Below are 18,465 nucleotides of genomic sequence, written 5' to 3' on the forward strand. Positions count from 1 at the left end.
AGTAAATGGTGGGCCCCAAGTTCAGTGAGAAACCTTGTCTCCAAATAATAATATAGTCAGGTTGGAGAGATGCTTGGCAGTTAATAACGCGTGCCCTTTGTTCTTGCAGAGGATCTGAATTTGGTTCCTACCACCCACACTCAGAGGCTCACGACCACCTATTACTCTAGTTCCAGGGAACCCTTTTATGGCATCCATGGTCGTCTACACATACATGTGTGCACGCGTGCACACACACACACACCCCAACAATAATAATACGTTTAAAAGGTGCATAATTTTAGAAAGCAACACCTGGCGTCAACTTCCAGCCCCCAGGTATATGTGCACAAGCAAGTCTAACATGTGCACACACATGCACACTTAAATGCACACATAAATACACACCAAGTGAACAAAAGACCTTACAGGTACCCCTAGGGAAGGCAAAAAATGGAAGTCCATGAGACAGATGACATGCCTGGGCCACATCTCCACAAGAAGGCCCATGGTTCTTCCTGCAGACACACTGTAAGGGATGAACTGCCTTTCCCTGCAGACTGAAAGGGAGGAACTGCTGCTCAACTGTGGGGAGAATGGCTGACTGCCTCATGAGGATACCAAAGCCTCCTGCACCTACATCCTCACTGCAGACCCAGAACACGTTGATGTGTGCCACTGGTGTAACGCTTACACACGCTCTCAGTGGACACGGCACATCTGCCGAAGTCGAAAGAGTGGTGATTGGTATTTGGGCACACTGGAAAAATCCTGGATCATGTGTGTGCATTATACGTTCAAAATATGAACAAAAATTAAAACATTAGCCGTCCTTTGTTTTAAAAAGTAATAATAAAACTGATAAAGTAAAGATCTTCCCAGCTTCTCTGGGGGGGGTCACAGGATCCTGGCTTTCGGCGACTTGTTCCTGGGGGTCACAGAAGATATATGGCGCCATTCTCTGTGTTCCTTCCTTGAAGTAGGCTCATCTTGTCTCCAGTATTTCCTCCTAGGGCTGATATGAAAGATGATTAAGGTTTTGTGTCTGATCGATATGGTCCCCAAGCCTCGCCCCTTGGCAGCCACTGCAGGGATACACCTAACCCAGGAGCATATAAAAAAGGGTCCACGTCCTGCTCTGAGAGTGACTCTGGCAGCGCCGCTGGCATCAGACTGGAGACTTGACAGGGCTGGAGAGAGGCAGCAGGACCATGGACTCCAGGAACAGTAAGTGGGTAGAACTTGCACAGTGGCCTCTCGGCCTCCTGGGTACCGGCTGTTCTCCAGCCCTCTGCTCCAGCTACTTGCCTCAAGGCATGGTGCCTGGGCCATTGTCCTCCTACCTAATCCATGGCTTATTCATTGGAGAAAACCAAACTTTCAGACACACAGGAATTTTGAAGTTCCCCCAAACACTTGAGAGAATAAGAAGAATGCCTGTCCATCCGCTTTTCCCTTGCACTCCCCCACGCTGGTCCCGTTTGGTTTTCCTGTGGGCCAGTTACTGCTCTCTGCAGTGCTGCACCGCACACCATGCAGCCTTGTTCTGGATGCAGAGCCAGGGGTCAGGCGAGGAATGACTGCTTTGGATTCTGCAAAGGGGTGCGGTCTGAGCGTCACTGAATGAAAAACATGACTTTCGTAGCTCCTAGGCCTCAGAGACTCTTCAGATGGTTGAGTGTTTGTCCTCATTCAAAGAAAGAATACAGCAGGGCCTGGGGCCTGGTAAAGGCTGTGTGTCTTTGGGGTTTCAGAGCCATAATAAAAAGACAAGTGTATGACAGTGCTTTGCAAGTGACTAAGGACAACTGTGCTGGCTTGTTTTACGTCAACCTGACACAGGCTGGATTCATCTGAAAGGAGGAAACCACAAGTGAGAAAATGTCCCTATCAGATCAGGCAGTAGGCAAGACCGTAGGGCATTTTCTTAATTAGTGATTAATGGGGAGAGCCCAGCCCGTTGTGGGTGGGGCTCTCCATCATCAGGCAGTCCTGGGGTCTATAAGAAATCAGGCTGAGCAAGCCTTGAGGAACAAGCCAGTAAATAGCAATCCTCCACAGCCTCTGCACCAGCTCCTGCCTCCAGGTTCCTGCTGGGTTTGAGTTCCTGCCTTGGTTTCCCTTAATAGATTATGACTGGGGATATGTAAACCAAATAAACCCTTTCCTCTGAAAGCTGCTTTGGTCATGGTGTTTCGTCACAGCAGTAGGAACCGTAACTAAGGGACGGGAGAGATAGCTCAGCGGTTAAGAGCACTGACTGCTCTTTCAGGGGACCCCAGCAACCACATGGTGGCTCACCACTGCCTGTGACTCCAGCTCCAGGGGATCAGACAACCCTCACAGATATATGTACAGGCAAAACACAAATACACACGAAATAAAAGAAATAAGTAAATCATGAAAGAGAAACCTTAACTGAAACAACTGGGGGAAAAGGTGGGGTTTCCTGGTCTAGCCAGCACGTTGAGGGGGAGAAACCCTCAGGAAAATGGCAAAAGACTACGAGCTCAGTGATGGCGCATTGTGAGGAGGGCCTAACACACTTGACATGTCCTCTCTGATGACTGGGGACTTTCAGAGTGGCGGGAGAATGAGTCATTTCCCTCGGGAGCAGCAACAACGAAATCATTAACAGTAACAAGTAATAACTGATCACTGCAAAAAAGAGCGCTCTCCCACCCCTGGCTCCGATCCCTTCTCCGTTGGCAGGCAGTAGAGGGTCTCAGCAGTTGTGTCTGCCATGGACAAACGCTTGCTTGTCACAGTAAGAGGAGGCTTCTCCTCCGGTTCTCTCAATCCTCTTTCTAGAGCTTTCCAGACACTTCTCTTCTCGGCACCCCAGTAGATTTTGTCCTCTAGGTGCTGCTGTCTTTGCGGATGGCGGCGTGTGCGAACTGCGGCTGCGTCTCTTCCAGAGCTCCTGCTCTTCCCGCGCGTTGGACCCTTTCACCCACCCTCTAACTCACTTCCGTGTTGACTCGCATTCCTGGAGATTGAGTTACATTTTCTGGATGACTATTCTCTTCCATCGTGTTCGCTGGGTTTTTAAGAGAGAGAGAAAGAGAGGGGGTGAGGGGGAGAGGGAGAGGGATGGGGAGAGGATTATTACGCACGTGTGGAAGTCAGGCAACTTATAGGAGTCTGTTCTCTCTGTCCACCGTGGGGGTCCAATGGGCCCTCAGGTTGAACTTCAGGTCATCAGCCTTGGCAGCAAGGCCCTTTACCCACTGAGCCATCTTGCCAGCTCTTCACTCTTTTTTGTTTTGTTTTGTTTTGTTTTTGACATTTTTATTTCTTTTATTTTCGTGTGTGCCTGGTGCCCATAGAAGGCAAAAGAGTACGTTGGATTCCCTGGAACTGGAGTTATAGACAGTTGTGAGTTGCCATGTGGGTGTAGGGAGTTAAACCCTGGTCTACAAGAGTAGTCAGAGCTCTTAACTGAGCTGTCTCTTCATCTCTCTTCACTGTATATTTAATTGCAAGAACTACTTTTGTTTTTAGAATTTATCTTAAATATGTCTGGTAAATATTCTTTAAGTTATTTTTGTTGTCGTTGTTGTTTTAAAACTTTTTATTTTATATGTATGGGTGTTTTCCCTGAATGTATGTCTCGGTATACCTGGTGCCCCAGGAGGCCAGAAGAGGGCATCTGATCCCCTAGGACTGGAATTACAGGTGGTTGTGAACGTCCATGTTGGTGTTGGGAATCGAACTGGAGTCCTTGGAAGAGTAAGAAGTGCTCTGAACCACTGAGCCATGTCTGTGACTCCTCCTTCCACAGCCTTTTTAAATTCCTTATGTTCCTAGTGGGTCTTGACTTAGATATGTCATAGTCCAAAGCCTCTAACATACTTTCTTTTGGAGTGGATATGGGGGTGGGACAATTTGAGAATCTATAGCCCTGGTCTGGAACTCACTTTGGTGACCCTCCTGAGGTTGGGGGTAGGGGGTGGGGATTACTACGTGAACTGCTATGCCTGCTTTAATCTTTGATTTCTTTGGAGAGAATAATTTGACCCTTTCTGTGGAAATCCTGTAAAACCCTGGCTGAAAATGAGTTCCTTTGATGAAGATTGACATTTTTTGCTCTAAATCAGTGACAACTCTTTGGCCTATGTGCCCAGGACAACAGTTTACACTCCCGATTTGAAGAGGTCCCAGCCCTCTCTCTGCAAGAAGAGGTAAGACTCGGAGAGCTTAAAAAATGTCTCTATTCCATGGAACTTCTGCGCCCACAGCAGAATTCTAGGTATGCCCGGTGGCAACAGCTGGCAGTGGAGCCTCAGAGGGTCCCTGAGCGTGGTGTCTTAGTTGGGACTTCTGTCTCTGTGACAAAATACCACGACTGAAAGCAGCTTAGGAAGAAAGGTGTTTATTTCAGCCTACAGCTCTCAGGACACACTCAGAGAAGTCAGTGCAGGGTCCTGGAGACAGGAGCTGATGCAGAGGCCATGGAGGGGTTCTACTTACCAGCCTGCTCCTTGTGGCTTATTCCTACTGCCTTCTAGCACCTAAGACCAGAAGCCCAGGGGAATCACTGCCCATGGTTAGTGGGGATCTCCCACATCAGCCTTGATCAGGAGAGCAACGTATGTAGGATTTGCTCACGCCCCTCTGAGCTTCAAAGGACTTGACAAATCTGCTTCTCTGTCTACCACCCATAGCATGCATGGTTTGTTCTAGGCTCAGGCCAGTTCCACTCCACAGCCACTGCTGTTTTGGGTGGCTCTCCCATGTGCTGACATCTCCAAAATGCTCTGGTGTCCAGTGCAACTGAGATGAACTTTCACCAATAGCCTCTCCTGGGCTCTCTTCATGGAGTCTAACTCTGCCAGCATGAGATGCAGCTTTCACCCCCTCTGGGCCACAGACCCTGTGTACTGACCCTGAGGAAATATCCCCAGGTTTGTTGACCTCAGTGATGCTGGCCTCTTCTTAATCTCTGATAGTCTCTTACCTCCAGCTAACCAACATCGATTATCCCAGTAAAACAAAAGTTTTACTTCACTGCTTCTGATCTCTGGTTAATCTTCAGCCCCAGGTGACCGGAACCATAGATTCTTAATTCTGAATATCAAATGGCCTCCACAGTATCTCTACTGCCTTCTAAAACTTTACAAGCCAGGCCTCCATCATCTGCAATTCTCTTGGCATTATCCCGCAAGTTCTTACAACAGCTCCTCAAGCTGTTTGGACACTCAACTGCTTTTCTAGCCCAAACCTCCAGTGTCCCCCCACAATGATTCCAGAAGCATGCTAATTAATCTCTGTTCCAGCAATGCCAAACTCCTGGTACCAATTTCTGTCTTTGTTATGGATTCTATGGCTGTGATAAAACACCATGACCACGAGCAATGTGTGGGGAGGAGGCTGCTTATTTTAGCTTACAACCCTCAGGTCACAGTCCTATCACACAGGGACGTCAGGGGCCATGGAGGAGTGCTGTTTAATTGACTTGCTTCCCATGGCATGCCCAGCCTGCCTTCTTATAAAACCTAGGACCACCAACCCAGGGACGTTACTATTCCCAGTGAGCTGAGACCTTTCGCATCAATTGTCAAAGAAAATTCAGGTTTCCCCATAAGCCAACATAGGGGGGGACATTTCTCAATTGAGGTTCAATCTTCCGAAAATGACTCTAATGTGTGTCAAATAGACATAAATAGCACACAGGATGTCAAATAGCTATACTCATGTCTGTTACTTCTTGTCACCAAAGGGAGAAAAGGCATGTGGTAATACCAGAAATTTGGTCAGTGGGGTCATACAATCTCTGTCCCATTATTCCCATGATCACAGTTACCTGTTAGAAAGCTCACTAGGGACCCAATGCCTTGAGCTTTTACTGGGGTTAGTCATGTAGCCACCACAGAGCATGTGGTAGATCTTAGACTTCTAGAAAGAAATCGTATATGTTTGTGCAAACTAGGTAATGTGCACCCTGGGGTTCTCTAGGAACAGAACCAATGTAATGAATGGATTCTAAAAGGGTATTTATCACATTGGCTTGCATAGTTCCACCACAGCTATCTTCACATTGGAGAGGTTGGAAACCCAATAGCCGCTCAGTTCAGGAGTCTAGATGCCTCATCATTCCAGGCTAGCACTTGACGTCTGGAGGATTCCCAGATGGCTGTTGGTTCTGTTGCCAGCCTAGAATGGTGGTGGCGGCAGCATAGATGAGTTTGTCAGCATGGCCTGAAAGTAAGCAGTTTTCCCTGGGGCCTGCTTCTATCTGGCTGCCATTGAAAGGTGCCGTCCACATTTAGAGTGGGTTTTCTCATCTCAAATAATACAATTTAAAAACCAACTTTACAGGTATGTAACATTATGACCAGCACATTATCTCTTAGTTGATTCCAGATCCAGTCAAGTTGACAATTAAGATTAACCTCATGACATCCAAGTCCCCAGAGGCCAACCTTACATGCAGGCCTTACCAAGGAACACAACTCCAGCCTGCTGGAGTGACTCTTTTTTATGGCCCATCTCCTGGGATCTTGGCCATGAATTCCACATAGCAAAATTGTCATCGGGAGGATCCTCAAGGATCCTCACCTGTACGACATACAGGGTTATCTGCTGTGCCTGCAGTGAGTCCCAAGTCCAGGAAGCAAACTTTATCAGCCATAGGAGTCTGTCTTGGAATGCCTCTCTCAGCTTACACAGGAACTTGAGGGATCAAAAGCAGCACAGCTCAACTCTGGCCAGTGAATGGAAACCTACCTGAGAGCCACCAGGGAGGACCCATCTTGACAGGGAGAAGGTACATGCTGAAGACAGCCCAGGGTCAAGTTCCTCTCTGGGCACAGAAACTGGGCAGTTCAAGTGTGTAGGGTTTTGTTTAGCATGTGGTTCCAGAGTGACTGCCAGAGTAGCCAGTCACAAAGTTCAGCACCACCTCGATGCAGACAACATTGAGGTCCAGTGAGCTACCAAGAGAACCTGGATGTTGTGGGTATAGTCTGCATCCCCTTTCCACAGAGCCCTGTCTCTAGGTTGCTTCTGCAAAGGAGCTCAACTGATTGAGGAAATGACAAGCCCTTTCTCTGTGTAGTCTCACCCTCAGAAGGCTGACCCCATGCATCAGCCCAAACAGAACCACTTGTGCATGGAGGGCTTCTGCCAACTGAGCCTGCCTCTCCTGGGAAATGTGCCATTGAAGACCAGATAGCTAGCTTTGTCTCATCTGTCTTCAAAAGCGTCCTTGTAAGACCCCATTTCCCTAGCAGCTAGAACAGTCAGCTGTGAGAGCCACGACCTTTTGCAGTGGAAGAAATTCAGCTCCCAGCTGTACCTCTGAAGGCTGCAGAACATTCATCCCATATGCTGGAAGCCCTTTGGAGCTGGAAAACCCCCGTACCTTGGGTCATTTCATCTCACCAGGCAACTGCAGTTTAACCCAGTACTTCCCAAGGGGTTCTGGATCCACAGAAGCAATGATTCTAGAGAGGCCACTTCTCATCACCTGGGTGGCTTAGTAATCCAGGCTCTCTTAGACATCTAGGACACTGCTGTCTTCCTTTAACAGTCACTGGGAGGCAGCCATTCTCCCACTTAACCTCAGGTCCATGTGATCCACCTGGTTCCCTCACATCAATTTGGAAGTGCATCTCAATAGGTTTGATAACTCAACTCTGCTTCTAAAATGTGTCATGGCAGCATGGCACATTGAAACTGAGAACTAAGCCTCCATCTAGTCCCAGCTGATACACGACAGCACAACTCCCACACCTAAGACTGGGGGATCACTGAGGGAGAGGGATTGTTAAGATTCTAAGAGCCAGAGGAGCAAAAGTTAGCTGTGAGGTTGGGTTTCCTAGACCCGTGAAGTCTCAGCAGTGTGACTGCCTAAACATGGCTTGAACAAGAATCCCATGAAGAGCCATGTCCATGTGGACAGAGAGAAGCTCACAAGGCCTCAACGACGTATGAAGAACTGCAGGCAACTAAGGAATGCTGGAGTGCAGGAGAAATAGTCTTCCCCAGGGAAGAGCACAGCTATTGTACCAACTGTTCAGCCCTGAAAATATAAACACATGAGTGACACACAGACAGACACACACACACAGATACACACACACACGCAGACACACACACAGACACACACATATAGGCACACACAGACACACAGAGACACACAGAGATACACAGACACACATCGACACACACACACACACAGACACACAAAAACACACACACAGACACACAGAGACACACACAAATACACAGACACACACAGACAGACAGACACACACAACACACACACACACACACACACACACACACACACACACACACACACACACAGACACACACAGACACACACACACACACACACACACACACACACACACACACACACACACACACACACACACACACTCACACACACAGACACACTCACACACACAGACACACCCACACACACAGACACACACACACACACACACACACACACACACACACACACACACACACACAGACACACACACACACACACACACACACACACACAGACACACACGCATACACTTACACACAGACACACAGACACAGACACACACTCACACACACAGACACACACTCACACACACAGACACACACTCACACACAGACACACACTCACACACACAGACTCACAGACACAGAGAGAGAGAGAGAGGGAGAGAGAGAGAGAAGAGAAGAGAAGAGAAGAGAGGAATCTATTTCCCTCATCAGTTGAGCTCCTTCGCAGAAGCAAACTAGAAAAGGGACTCAATGGAAAGAAGATGCTGATCCCCTCCACACTGCCCTGGGCATCCTCTTTACTGGACCATGGGAGCTCTTGAAGCTGTGTGGGTAAAAAGGCTGAGTCTGGCAACTTTATAGTCCACCATTCTCTTCGGGGTGTGAGCTCCCACCTCATGGCATTGGTCTCATTTGCAGCAGACCAACAGCTGGGCTGACAGAGATGGAGAATGAGCAAATGACCTCCACTTCCCGCTAGCATCCAGGAACCAGGCTACAGGCCTGGGAGGGTGAGCAGTAGGAACTCGACCTAACAACGACTGGTAGAAGTGCTTGGCAGGGCTCTGACTGCCATCTGTCAGCTTGGTCCTCCATGATCCTGTGAGGACAGTATGCGCACAGCCAATTTAAAGATAGGAGACTGTCTTAGAGTTTCTGCTGCCGTGAAGAGACGTTATGACCATGGCAACTCTTATGAATGAAAACATTTCGTTGGGGCTGGCTTATGGTTTCAGAGGTTTAGTTCATTATCGTCATGGTGGCATGTGGGCACACATGGTACTGGAGACAGAGCTGAGAGTTCTTTATCTTCATCCATGGGCAGCAGAAGCGACTGTGTGCAACACTGGGTATAGCTTGAGTATATGAGACTTCAAAGCCCACCGTCATAGTGACACACTTCCTTCAACAAGATTACACCTTCCAATCATGCGTGCCACTCCCTGTGGGCCAATCATTCAAACATATAATCCATTCCTATTCAAATCACCACAGACACCAAATCTCACATTATCATGGCCCCCGGGGATAGGCCAAAGATACCCCACTTCCCCTCCCTGAACTGTCTGAGTTAGGAGTCAACTTTGTGTCTTCCCGCTGTGTGCTAACAGTGCTTGTCGTTTACTCTGTGAACTTGGAGAAAAAGCTGAACGCTGCTGCCCACCACACGATTGAGTACCAAACTCAGAAGCTCGTGCTCAGGCGTGGACAGATATTCACCCTGAAGGTGATGCTAAACAGACCGCTCCAATCTCATGATGAACTGAAGCTGATATTCAATACTGGTGAGGCCCCAGACCCAGGAGCAGAATGGAGGGTGGGACCAAAGGTTTATAAGTGTGCAACAGCCAAGAGTGACTTCGATTCCTAAGCCTTAGCTTCCGCGTGCTGAGAATGGTCTGAGATCTGCATTAATCACTGTTGCTGAAGTTGGTAAAATCCTTGGCCAAGCAGTGGAGACAGCCAGGGAAAAGTTAGAGCAGACAGGCCAGTCAGTGAGGGAGCCGTGCTCGAGGGCTCTGGAACATGTCGTAGAGATGAACTGTGGGACCGTTTGCTGACACTGTAGCTCTGTGGGCTTGAGGTAAAGCATAATAAACCTGAGGGGTAAGGAGATCGCCTAGTCAGTGATGTGCCTGTTGCACACATATAAGGACCTGAGTGTGGGTCCCCAGAACCCATGTGAAAACCAAGAAGTACAGTGCGTATATGATGGATCTGTAGATAGGCTGATCCCTAGAACTCACTGACCAGCCAGCTTAGGGTAACCAGTGAGCTCCAAATTGACTGTGAGGGCTTGTTTCAAATAAAAAATATGGGGAATGACTAGGAAAACCCTCAATGTTGACCTCTGGCATACACACACACACACACACACACACACACACACACACATGTACACATACCCACACACTGCGTTTTGGCAGGAAAATCATTAGTTTAATGCATGTTGTAGTGACTATACTGGGTAGGGCCAAACAGTTTAACACAACAGATAGAGACATGCAAAGGGCCCTAGGGTTATAGGCAAGGAGATAGATGGGGTAACCTTGCCTAATTTGAGCAAACGTTGCAACCCAGATAGCCAAGGTGGAGGAAGACTACGGACCCTGTAAAGCAGAGGACAAACTATCAGTCAAGGGCTGCACAGCAGGAGCTAGGAAGGGGTGGCAGGCAAAGATGGCCGTCCTGGGGTTGGTGTCGAGACTCACTTTCCCATTGGTGTTTCCAGGACAGGACATGCCATTCTACACCGTGGAGCTTGATCCAATGGCATCCCACCGTTCCAACGGCTGGCAGGTGAAGATTGCTAAACAGTCCGGCGTAGAGGTGAGGACCGTAGTATCGGGGTACTATCTGGCGATTTTGAATAGTTCTCTGACTCAACTGAGAATCCATGCCTCTTGCTTACCCATAAGCACATGGTAACTCTGACTACCAGGTGGCTTACATAGCTTGTTCTCGTTTATATTCACTGGAGGAACTAAACAGAGGAAAATAAATATGAATAACTCATCAGAGCCAGCGTGGTCCATACCTTTATTTCTGGCACTCTCTGAATACAGAAGCAGGCAGATCTCTGTGAGTTGGTCAGCTCCGTTGATCTCAGCTCCGTTGGTCTGCAGAGTTCCAGGATAAACAGGGTTGTACAGACAGAACCAGACTCAAAGAGAGAGGGTAGAGGGAGGGAAGAGGGGAGACAGAGTCAGAGAGATAGACACGGGAGAGAGGGAAGGTGAGGAGAGATGGAGGGGAGGGAACCAAATGAGCCATCTCTCCAACCTGCTGCTTTTTTTTTTTTTTTCAAAAAACCAAATATGTGAACATCTATGTAGGGTCCTGTGCAGGTCAGGAAGCCTGACATTACCTATGGCGTGGAAGGTTGAACTTACTGTGTTGCTTGGTAATGAGTGATGTTGAGGGACACACGGGAAAGCTCTCACTAGCCCAGAGCTCTGCCACCTGAGTACTGGGGAGGGACTTTGTCCCAGCGTTCCTGTTGGTGCTCAGGAGCACTTTCTCATGCATGGATCGGACCCTAATCAAGACAGCCACATGTCACTATGGGTTGGGGGTGGAGGCTTAATCTCCTTGAGTATGTGTTGCTCATTTAATTCACACAACCACTGTGGACTGGCAAGGGAGTCAGCAAGTTTTTAAGCGAGGTAACCAGTGCACACAAGAAATAAAGAAAGTCACGCCATTCAGCTGTTAGAAGACAGAGCTGGTGTTGGAACTGGCGGCCATTGCTCCTAAAAGACATCTTCTAATAACAAGTATCCTGTAGATTTGGAAGGCCCTGGATTGTGTGTCAATGGTGGGAAAAAAAAATCCTTAGTGCTGCTGCTGTAGCACTGCGTATGTCTTACTTTCCTATCCAGCCACTGCTTACCCTAAAGCCCTGGACAGCAGTCTGGATGCCTTTGAAGACGCTTGGTGCTGCTGCAGGCGTAAACAGATCTAGGGCAGATCTAGGGCTTCCAGCCCGTAGGCAGGCGCTGTACTGCAAGTGGCACAAAGGCTCTATCGAGAACAGGGGCGGGTACCAGGCTCTTTTCATCACGGCCGGAGGATCTACCCTATGACCTGGGAGGCGGTACCGTCTGCATGCAGACAAAGCCTGGGAAGAACCTATGAGCTGTAGACCCAAGTTTATCTGTCACTTTGGGGGACTTGCTAGGCCTCCCTGCCTTGTGGGTTGCATCTGTCCACACTAGGGTAGCCCTGGTTGCTGGGCTGACCCTAGAGAGGATGACTTGTTGGGAGGCTTCAAAGGATTCAGAGCTGAGTCAGGGGAAAGGCGTCTACCATGTCTTGTGCCTCATGCAGGTTGTGCTGAATGTCATCAGTGCTGCCGACGCCGTGGTGGGGAGGTACACGATGAACGTGAACAAATTTGACGCTGGAGTGTTCTTCCTTCTCTTCAATCCGTGGTGCTCAGGTAACTCGGAGTGCAGCTCTGCCTTGGAACGTGTCCCCTTCACGTGCAGGTCCTGTGTGACTCCGAGAGACGTACCCATCTGTGCTTGCCTCCAGTTTGCGGTGCAGAGGGTCCTTGAGCCGTTCTTTTCTCTCTCGATGCTCTCCAACTAGCTGAAGGACATGACCAGGGAGTTAGGGCACTCGTTATTTCACTCAAGGATGCCTTTTATTTCAAATTTTTATTTTTTTAATTCTAAATTAATTTTTCTCAGTTCTTGTTAGTCCTCTGAGAGCTTTGTACAATCTGGTTTGATGATATTAACTTTCCTCCCCCAGCTTCCTCCAGATCCACACACACTCCTTCCCTACCCACTCAAATGTGTCCTCCCTTTTCTAAAAAAAATACACCCTCCTTGTTCCAGAAACCTTGGACCAGAGCACATGTCAAGCGGGTTCTACTCTGATCATTCTTCATACTTGCTCCACAGCCTTGTTTGTTTAACATCTAATACTTAAATTAGTCTGTGTCTGTGTGTGTGCATGTTTGCATGTGCCTGCATATGTGTGTGTGTGTGTGTGTGTGTGTGTGTGTGTGTGTGTGTGTGTGTGTGTGTGATGCTGGGAATGGAACTTGGGACCTCTCCAAGAACAAGTGCTCTTAACTGTGGTGCCATCTCTCCGGCCCCTGGCATCTTTCTTTATTAATGGTTTATGATTTATACTTAATGATCATTTTGCTCAGGTTCACGTTTCTCCACATTTTTCCAGTGAACGAGCCTTACACCTTGTTCACAGCCTGCCTCTGCCTCCCAAGTGCTGGGGTCACGGTATGACCCACTGCATCTGGGTCTTTGCATTTTCCATGTACAATGTATTGTTGTGACCCTTCCTGCTTCCTGTACCCATGCTCCCTACTTGTGTTGTTCCAACCCCATGGTATACCTGCCTCTATCTCAGGGGTGGCCAGTAACCCACATGTGTGTGTGGTCTTGCTCCAGATGACAGCGTCTTCATGGCTAGTGAGGAAGAACGAGCAGAGTACGTCCTTAACGATACCGGTTACATGTACATGGGTTTTGCCAAACAGATTAAAGAGAAGCCCTGGACCTTTGGTCAGGTAACATAGACTGTCTTCTTGTGCTGCACCAGGCATACCAGGAACAAACAAATACCAAGTAGAGGGGGAGGAACCACAGAATATAAACTGGAGGGGCAGGTTCCCTTAGTGACAACTCTGCAGTTAAGAATGTTCTGTTTTACATTATTGTGTGTGAGTGCACTGTTAGAGCTCTGAAGGGTAAAGTATTCGGGCAGTCTACAGCCAAGGAATACCACAAAATCACACCGCACAACAAACCTTCACACAAAAGATTACTGGGAGAGACAAGAGAGTGGCTGCCTCTGCTCTGGTAAGAAGCAACAGGGAACTGAGCAGGAGGACGGCTTTACACAGTTTCTTGGAAGCAAGTTTTTCAGGGTGGATATTTCCAGAGTAGAGATTGGTGGGATTTCAAGCAGAGCCCAGGGATTGGTGGAATTTTGAGCTCAGGGTTTGGTGGGTCTTCAAACTCAGAGACTGGTGGTTTTGGTAGGTTTCAGACCCTGCATTGGCCTCAGAACTTCTACCCCACACCCACGCATGCCACCGCATGTGTGTTGAGGTCAGGCCACTTTCAAGAGTCAATTCCCTCTCTCTGTGGGGTGGAGCCTGAGGATTGGATTCAGGGACCTTTGCCACTAAACTAACCTGCCTTCTCTACTTTTTGTTTTTAGTATTTTATGTGTATTTTTTTTTCTGTGTGTATGTCTGTGCACTATGTGCTTGCCTGGTCCCTGTGGAGGCCAGAAGAGGGCATTGGATCTCCTGGGACTGGCTGTGAGCCACTGTGTGGGTGCTGGGAATTGAACTCAGGTCTTTTGCCAGAGTAACAAGTGCTCTTAGCCACTGAGCCACTTCTCCAGCACCCTCCCCATTCATTTTTTATTACCAATACTAACCAGGTTGAGATAGTATTTCTTGTACACGGCTTGACAGCTTGCTTCATTTATCTAACTTAATTTACAAGGAGTTTCTCCCATGCATTAAAACCTCTTTGTATATTTTGTACATTTTATCAATGAGCCATCTCCCCAGTCCCTTGTTGGTCGTTTCAGTGTTTGTGCTCTGTGAGCCTTTAGGTGTCCTTAGCTGTTGTCTTGTGTCTGGTTGTTTAAATAGCTTCTACTGTGGAATGTGGAGGATCTTTGGGAGACTGTGAGCAGGTTCCTTTACTTGGTAGATGAGATACCCCTAAAAGGCAATGCAAACTAGTTGGGGTAGCTTCTTGTCTGACACCGAAGACTCTTGATATTTCTTTCTTTATCTCCATGACAGTTTGAGAAGTACATCTTGAACTGCTGCTTCCGATTGTTGACCCATTTGGAGCCCAAGGATATGCAGAGCCCAGTGCTTGTGTCCAGGGCCATTTGTACTATGGTATGTGTAGAGGCCGGGCTCTACATCCAGACTCCTGGAAGTCTATACTACTACTGTGGTCCATCAACAGCTGCTCAGCTAATTTAGCTTTCCCTGCTAATTCCATGGAGCACACAGGGAGTTATGGTTGAGCAGTCAGTCAAAACTATCAAGGAAGGTATGTCTGCCATTATCCTTCTGAGCACAGGTTTTCAAACTTGAGCTCAGAAGGCCAACTTTGGCACTTCTAAGTTGACCTTAGGAAAATGGCTTTTTCGATCTACGAGATCATGTAAATATTCGAGGTCTTCTCCCTCCTCCAAGTCTGGCCACAGCTGGGATGAACACTGTCGTGAGTGCACTGTGATAGAGACACACAGGACATGCTTGTCTCTCCACAGTGTCAGAACTTATTAAATAATAAATTCACAATCTATGTCAGCTACCTTAGCCCAACATACCAAGAAGTCCTGATTTGCCAGCAAGGCAAACATACATTCTTTTATTTCAGTCTTACTAATATTATTTCTTGGATTATACGTCACACAGCTAACATATCTACATGTATGGGTGTGTGTTTGTATGTTCGGATGGTTATCGAGTGATCACGAAAGGGTCAAAGAAGCTGCAGCAGAATCCGAGGCATTTGAAGAGACCTGAGAGGCAAAGGAAGCTGCCGAGAGATCTCTGCTCTGTGTGTGTGTGTGTGTGTGTTATAGAGAGACTGAGTCTGGCTATGTAGGCAGGCCTAGTCTTAAACTTGCTCTTTGGCCCTCTGGGTATCCTGCCTGCCATGGATGAACTCTAGGTTTGGGAAGGGTACAAATGCTAACACTGTTCTCTCCTGTGTCAGATGTGTGCTGCAAACAATTTTGGAGTGCTGGTGGGGAACTGGACAGGAGACTATAGCAATGGCACTGCCCCGTATGTGTGGGCCAGCAGTGTACCCATTCTCCAGCAGCACTACATCACCAGTATGCCTGTACGCTTTGGCCAGTGCTGGGTTTTCTCTGGAGTCCTGACCACAGGTAGGCTGCAGTTGGGGCCGGGGCTACTCAGTTCCCACAGAAGCTAACCATCATGCCCGGGGTCATTTCAGCACTGAGAGCAGTGGGCATCCCAGCTCGCAGCGTGACTAACTTTGAGTCAGCCCACGATACAGAAAAGAACCTCAGAGTAGACATCTACCTGGATGAATCGGGCAAGACAATTCCACATCTGACCAAAGACTCTGTCTGGTAGGCTCCCTCCAGCTGGTCTCTTCTGTTCCTCTGTTCTCCTATGGGCCTTGCAGCCTCTGTAGACTGGTTCAAGTTGTGAGCAGTATCAATTCCAGAAACCCACTTTGTATAGCTAGCCTCATAGTGTGACCCAGAAGTCCTGAGAAGTCTTGTTAAACATAAATATCCCTGGAGGCAAAGGCCAAGAATTGGTATTTACTTCTGGCCCCCAGCCCTAGGGACTGAGACAGGTCGTTGTGCCATCCTCTGAAGTAACTGGTATCCTCAGCTAGCAAGAGGCACTGTTGCACTCTCTGGCCCAGTGCACAAGCACCTCGCAGGCTGAAAAAGCAGGTATTGTGTGAGTCTATGTGTGTACGGAGGTAGGGGGCTGTTGGAGGTTGGGGAGGGTTGTGGCTTCTACCACTGTTCTTCAAACACTGTTGTGAAGGTCCAGTTCACATGCCAAGACTTTCACGTTGGCATTATATGTGGAAGACACCAAAGCCTGTTAACCAACATGGTAAACTGTCTTAAAACAAACAGCAAAATAACTGGGGGATGGCACATGTCTTTAAGCCCAGACTCGGGAGGCAGAGGCAGGAGGATCCCTGTGAGCTTGAGGCCAGCCTGGTCTACAAAGTGATTTCTAGGACACCCAGGACTACACAGAGAAACCCTGTCTTGAAAAACAAAACAAAACCAAGCAAACAAAAGCAAGAATATGGAATATTGTCCAGATACAAAATTATTCATCAATTAAGTCAGAATCCTGTTGAGTGGGGAAAAGAATTTACAGTTGTTTGCTTGCTTGCTCATTCATTCATTCAATCATTCATTCACGCATTCATCTGACAGAGGCTTAAAAAGTATCCTCTTGACTCTTTGGGTCTGAGGAGTTTCTCCCTACCGCCCACCTGCTCTAAGCTCTGCTTTCTACAAGGTACTCAGAATTGTCTTTGCCTCCATTGACAATGGTTCCCAACTCCTCAGAACAACCTTAGAGGGCTATGATGACAAGTTCTCTAATTACATGGCTGGCTCTGGTGGGGCTGTTTCCCCTACCACAGGAATTTCCATGTGTGGACAGATGCCTGGATGAAAAGACAGGATCTACCCCAGGGCCATGATGGTTGGCAGGTCCTGGATTCTACACCACAGGAAATCAGCGAAGGTGAGTTTGTATGGATTACAGGAGGAGCAGGGGACAGAGGCCATGTCTGGTCTGCTCTTCTGACTAGTCTGTACAGGTTCAAGTTGATGCTTACCCTCTCACTGAGCGCAGCCTTGTGAAGAGGGCACACGTGACAGTGAGCACAGGTGCTGATGGGAGGTACAGCTCACCTTCTCAAAGGCTTTAAAATTATATTTATTTATTTATTGGCTTGTGTGTATACACATGGGTCATGGTGTAGAGGTGGAGGTCAGAGGACAACCTGTGAGAGTCAGGCCTCTCCTGTCACATGGGTACCAGTGAGTGAATTAAGGATTCCAGGCTTAGCAGGTATCACCTGCCACTTGGCTGTTTTGATGGGCCACAGCTAATCTTTCAAAGCCTTGTTTGTGTATATCTGTGTTTTGCAAATCCAGGCTCAGGGAGGTGAAGTGAAATGGGGTTAGCAGCTGAAGGTTCCTGGGGCAGTTGAGCCCACGTTGGATGGAGTGGGAGTATCCCACCTTACTGTTTAACCTACTATCTTGTACTGGGTTGGTTGCAAGGAGCTGCTAAGACCTGGAGAGTTTCTGTGTAGATGAGGGATGGTCCGAGGCTGCCTGAAAAATCTGTGGAATTATTATAGAGTTAACATGCCTTACCAGTGAGAAACCGCCCTGCACACATAAAAGATTGACAAAGGGAAAAGCTCTTTAAGAATGTGTGATGGTTTCTGGGTGGTGGGGCACACACCTTTAATCACGGCACTCTGGAAGTAGAGGCAAGCAGGTCGCTTGTGAGTTCAAGCTTGGTCTACAGAATGAATTCCAGGAGAGCCAGGACTACATGGAGAAACTCTGAATCAAAGAATAAAACAACAAAAACAAAGAAACAAATGTGTGTGTGTGTGTGTGTGTGTGTGTGTGTATGTGTGAGACAGTGTCCACTAATGCACAGGAGGGAATCCGCCTCGAACAGACCATTTTTACAGCTTATGTAGGCCTTAAGCTTATACATACTCTGCCATCCTTAAATCTCTTTCTGGTCCCTGCCCTGGGTTACACTTTGAACAGCTGAAACTGAGACAGGAGACGTCAAGTTTGGCTACTTGGGCAGTTGGGAGATTTATATAGCATAGATATTGCCAGAATCATTTTTTTCGTACACCAGTGTTGTTCTTTTTTGAATAGTTGTTACCCAAGTTTATCTTGCCCACCTGCTAG

The 18,465-nt window shown here is 47.9% G+C and overlaps 1 protein-coding gene across 1 annotated transcript in view; it reads left to right on the forward strand.

Moving 5' to 3' along the window:
• Positions 1-1,184: 1,184 nt before the first annotated feature.
• Tgm4 (transglutaminase 4) overlaps positions 1,185-18,465 on the forward strand; it is a 28,072-nt gene continuing 10,791 nt past the window's right edge. Inside the window, exons 1-9 of the mRNA XM_032911274.1 lie at positions 1,185-1,206; positions 9,603-9,776; positions 10,724-10,821; positions 12,322-12,433; positions 13,413-13,531; positions 14,789-14,890; positions 15,723-15,897; positions 15,969-16,107; positions 17,160-17,263. Of these exons, the coding sequence (XP_032767165.1) occupies positions 1,191-1,206; positions 9,603-9,776; positions 10,724-10,821; positions 12,322-12,433; positions 13,413-13,531; positions 14,789-14,890; positions 15,723-15,897; positions 15,969-16,107; positions 17,160-17,263 (1,039 nt within the window). The 5' untranslated portion in view covers positions 1,185-1,190. The remainder of the gene's footprint in view (positions 1,207-9,602; positions 9,777-10,723; positions 10,822-12,321; positions 12,434-13,412; positions 13,532-14,788; positions 14,891-15,722; positions 15,898-15,968; positions 16,108-17,159; positions 17,264-18,465) is intronic.

This window comes from Rattus rattus, chromosome 8 (genome assembly GCF_011064425.1).
Source record: "Rattus rattus isolate New Zealand chromosome 8, Rrattus_CSIRO_v1, whole genome shotgun sequence".
Taxonomy (NCBI): domain Eukaryota; kingdom Metazoa; phylum Chordata; class Mammalia; order Rodentia; family Muridae; genus Rattus; species Rattus rattus.